Source organism: Elephantulus edwardii, unplaced genomic scaffold (genome assembly GCF_000299155.1).
Source record: "Elephantulus edwardii isolate Elephantulus edwardi_28Jun2011 unplaced genomic scaffold, EleEdw1.0 scaffold00034, whole genome shotgun sequence".
NCBI lineage: Eukaryota > Metazoa > Chordata > Mammalia > Macroscelidea > Macroscelididae > Elephantulus > Elephantulus edwardii.
In genome coordinates, this window is record NW_006399784.1 from 17786132 (window position 1) to 17789706 (window position 3575).

General features: G+C 37.5%; 1 protein-coding gene across 1 annotated transcript in view; it reads right to left on the minus strand.

The window, feature by feature from the left end:
* The window catches only part of MND1 (meiotic nuclear divisions 1 homolog (S. cerevisiae)), a 107381-nt gene that overhangs the window by 27962 nt on the left and 75844 nt on the right, over nucleotides 1–3575 (minus strand). Inside the window, exon 5 of the mRNA XM_006884498.1 lies at nucleotides 1563–1637. Within this exon, the coding sequence (XP_006884560.1) occupies nucleotides 1563–1637 (75 nt within the window). The remainder of the gene's footprint in view (nucleotides 1–1562; nucleotides 1638–3575) is intronic.

Here is a 3575-nt window from a genome sequence, read left to right on the forward strand (position 1 = left end):
AACAACAACAACAACAACAACAACAAACAACTCAATGGGAATTATTAAGTAGAATGAAATATTTACAAATAGAAGAAGGGTAAAAATTGTGTTTGTATTAACTCAGAGGTGACCACAGGCTAGGGGGGAAAATTACACAGCCTCTTTGGTAGTTTCAAAAGATTATACCTGTACACATAAGAAAGCTCTTATGGAAACATCATTAAACATTTATTGTTAAAAGTGTTCTAGATAGTTTTTAGTCTTTAAGGATGATTAATACTTATAAATATTCACAGACAGTACAAATAGGAGGAATAGGAGAGTTGCAACGAGCCTCTTTTTTTTTCAGCCACTTTGCTTTTAAAACAGGAAAAAAGCTTCCCACTGTCATCCCTATTTTATTAACATTTGAAAATTCTAGCCATGGTTCTCCCCAACAGGAAGGAATCATAATGTTGACTAGTCATAGTCTAAGCATTTAATTTACATTTACGAAACCTGAAAAACCAAGTCAAAACAAAAATCAAATGCTGACAAAGACTAGGGTACAGTATTATAGAAACAATATTGGACAAACCCACTAAAGTGCAAGCTACCTAATGAAATTTGTCTACTTCCATTTGTTCCTTCCTAACTTTTATTTTTTATTTGTATTTCTGCATCTTTATACTTTTACCATAGGTGTTCCATCTGGTCTCCAAGTGAAGAGAGCTCCTATACCAACACTTGTATATAAAATGCAGAGCCGTATGCTCCAACGCAGTACTCTCAATATAGCTCTCCAATGAGATAAAGATTTTTTATCTGTGCTCAAAAATGCAGGAGTCCCTAGCCACATGTAATACAATACTTGAAACAGGGCTCTCATAACTGAGATAGCAAATTTTAAATTTTACTTAATTTTAATTTGAACATAAATAAATAGCTACATATGGCTAGTATGAACAATACTGGACAGCAGAGCTCAGGAGAGATTTATAGATGACTTTAGTAACTGGAGGACAGCTGGCTTATCTGTCCAGCTGGACTGGAAGAGATCCATATTTATTCTCATTCACCCCAAAATAGGTGGTCCCACAGAATGTGGAAATTATCAAACAATATTAATATCATATGTAAGTGAAATCTTGCTGAGGGTTATCCAAAACCAGCTAGACCAGTATATTGCTGATATCAGATGGATCTTGGCTACAAGGAGAGTACCAGAAGGATGTCTATTTGAGTTCTATCAACTATACAAAAGCATTTGAGTCTGTGGATCACAACAGATTGTGACTAACATTGAGAAGAATGGGAATTTTAGAATCCTTAATTGTGCTCATGCGAAACCTATATATAAACCAAGAACTACTGTCTGAACACAGCAAGGGAACATTGATTTCATGGTTTAAAATAAAGAAAGGAGTGTGTCAAGGTTGTGTCCTTGGTACATACTTTTCAATCTGTATTTTGAGCAGATCATTTGAGAAACTGGATTTTATAAAGTATTAGGATTAGAGGAAGAATCATAAATAACCAGCGTGATGCAGATTACCTTTCTTATAGTTGCCATTACTAAAGAATCGAAGATACAAACTTACTGTCTCATGCCGACCAATTTTTGCTTTCTCGATACTTTTTTGTAGGTTTTCATGCTTTTGGCTTCCTTCAGACAACTAGAATATTAAAAAAAAACACAAATAAAATGGCTTGTTGAGACAAACTTCTTCACCAGGAGATTTGTATTCTGGTGAGATCACCAAAACAAAACAAAAAAAAACCTGAAGGTTTACAATGAAAGCTTTTATAAATGAAAAAAAAAGAAGGGATAACTTTTGCATTTCAGTCACCAATTATAATTAATGCATCTGGATTGCATGTTGAGTAATTTCAGACCGCAAAGATAGTAGAAATTTTTCAGTTCTTCATCTTTGACTTTAGCAATAGATGCATATATCTGAACAACAGTACTGGCAAAAAACTGTTAGTAAAGTGGTAGTTGGAAGAAAACTCCCGAGGTATTATAATGGACACAGAATCCATATTCAATAAGCTCGGCTAACATTAAATAGGCTAGACTCAAAAAGAAAAACATTAAGATAGATCATACTCAAATTTTCCAAAATCGAAGATAAGGACAGAGTGCACCAGTCCACACTCTATACTGTGTGAAGACTACCTCCTGTCCCTGTGGCAGCAGTACCAGTATCACTGGTACTAGGGCAGCTGAAGGAAGTCTCTGTCTTGCTGAACTGAGACGGCCAAGGAATTGGCAGTCTTAATTCAACACTAAGTTCTTGTTTGGCTCCTGCCAGGAATGCACTCTCACCTGGAACACTGGACTGTTCCACCAAGTAGAAACAGCGCTCCATTCCACTGTCCTGAACCAGGAGCACCAATATCATAGGTGAAGTAATCTCCTTTCTGAACACCTCGTGGTCCCTCCCAGACGCTGTATTTGAGCAGGGTCTCTTTGGACTCCGGCTAGCTGTGGCAGCTGCCTGGGCTAGTTTGGCTGCTAACTCACAGGTCATCTCTCTCCCTAGCTTAAGCAAGTCATCCCTTGCATCAAAGGATCAGAGGGAGAGAAAATCAGGTAGGGTAAGCATCCCTTCCCTCCTCTGGAGCAATAAGCTCCTGAACCAAGGTTATCAAACCAAGGGATTGCTAAGGCCCTAGGCACAAAAAATTACCGAAGCAACGACACAGAAGAAGCAGACTACCTCATAATGTACACAAAATCAAAACAAGACATCACCAAAAAAAGGGATTAAAACACAGAATCATTGAATTCCCTGAAGCCAGAAAGTCTGATGGAAATTTCCAACTAATAATTCAAAAGAACAATGACTGAATATTTTCAATGAGTGAAAGACAAACTCGTAGAATGACAGAACTCTACAAGCAAACGCCAAGAGGAACTTAAAAAAAACCACCACAACAAAAAAAACCAGCAAAACCAACAAATCAAATCCAAGACAATGCAGATAAAACAAACAAGGCATTAAAGGCTCTGGAAACACAAGAAACAACAATCCAGGATATGAAGACCAATATTTCAGGTGCTGTCAACATGTTGGAGGGACATACAAGTAGAGCTAAAGAGATGGAACACAGAACCAGTGAAACAGAAGATAGAATTCTCAGCACTGATTTGCTAGAACAAAAAGCAGAACCAACAAGGAGGAAAAAGAAAGACTAAGAATAATGTTCAAGTTGCTCTGAAGGAATTGGCAAAAAAACAAGGCTACAGGAGTTGACAGCATACCAACGGATTTATTTCAACAGATGCTGCACTGGATGTGCTGACTAAGTTGTGCCAGGAAAGCCAGCTGGTCAACTGACTGGAAAAGATCGATATTTGTTCCCATTCCAAAGAAAGGTAACACACAGAGTGTGGAAATTATTGAACAAGATCACATGCAAGCAAGATTCTGTTGAAAAGGATCCAAAAACATTTGGAACAATATGTCAACAGAGAACTGCCAGATGTGCAGGCTGGATTTAGAAGAGATCGTGGTACTAGGGATATTATAGCTAATGTCAGATGGATCTTGGCAGAAAGCAGAGAATACCAGAAGAATGTCTATCTGTGCTTCATTGACTTTGCAAAG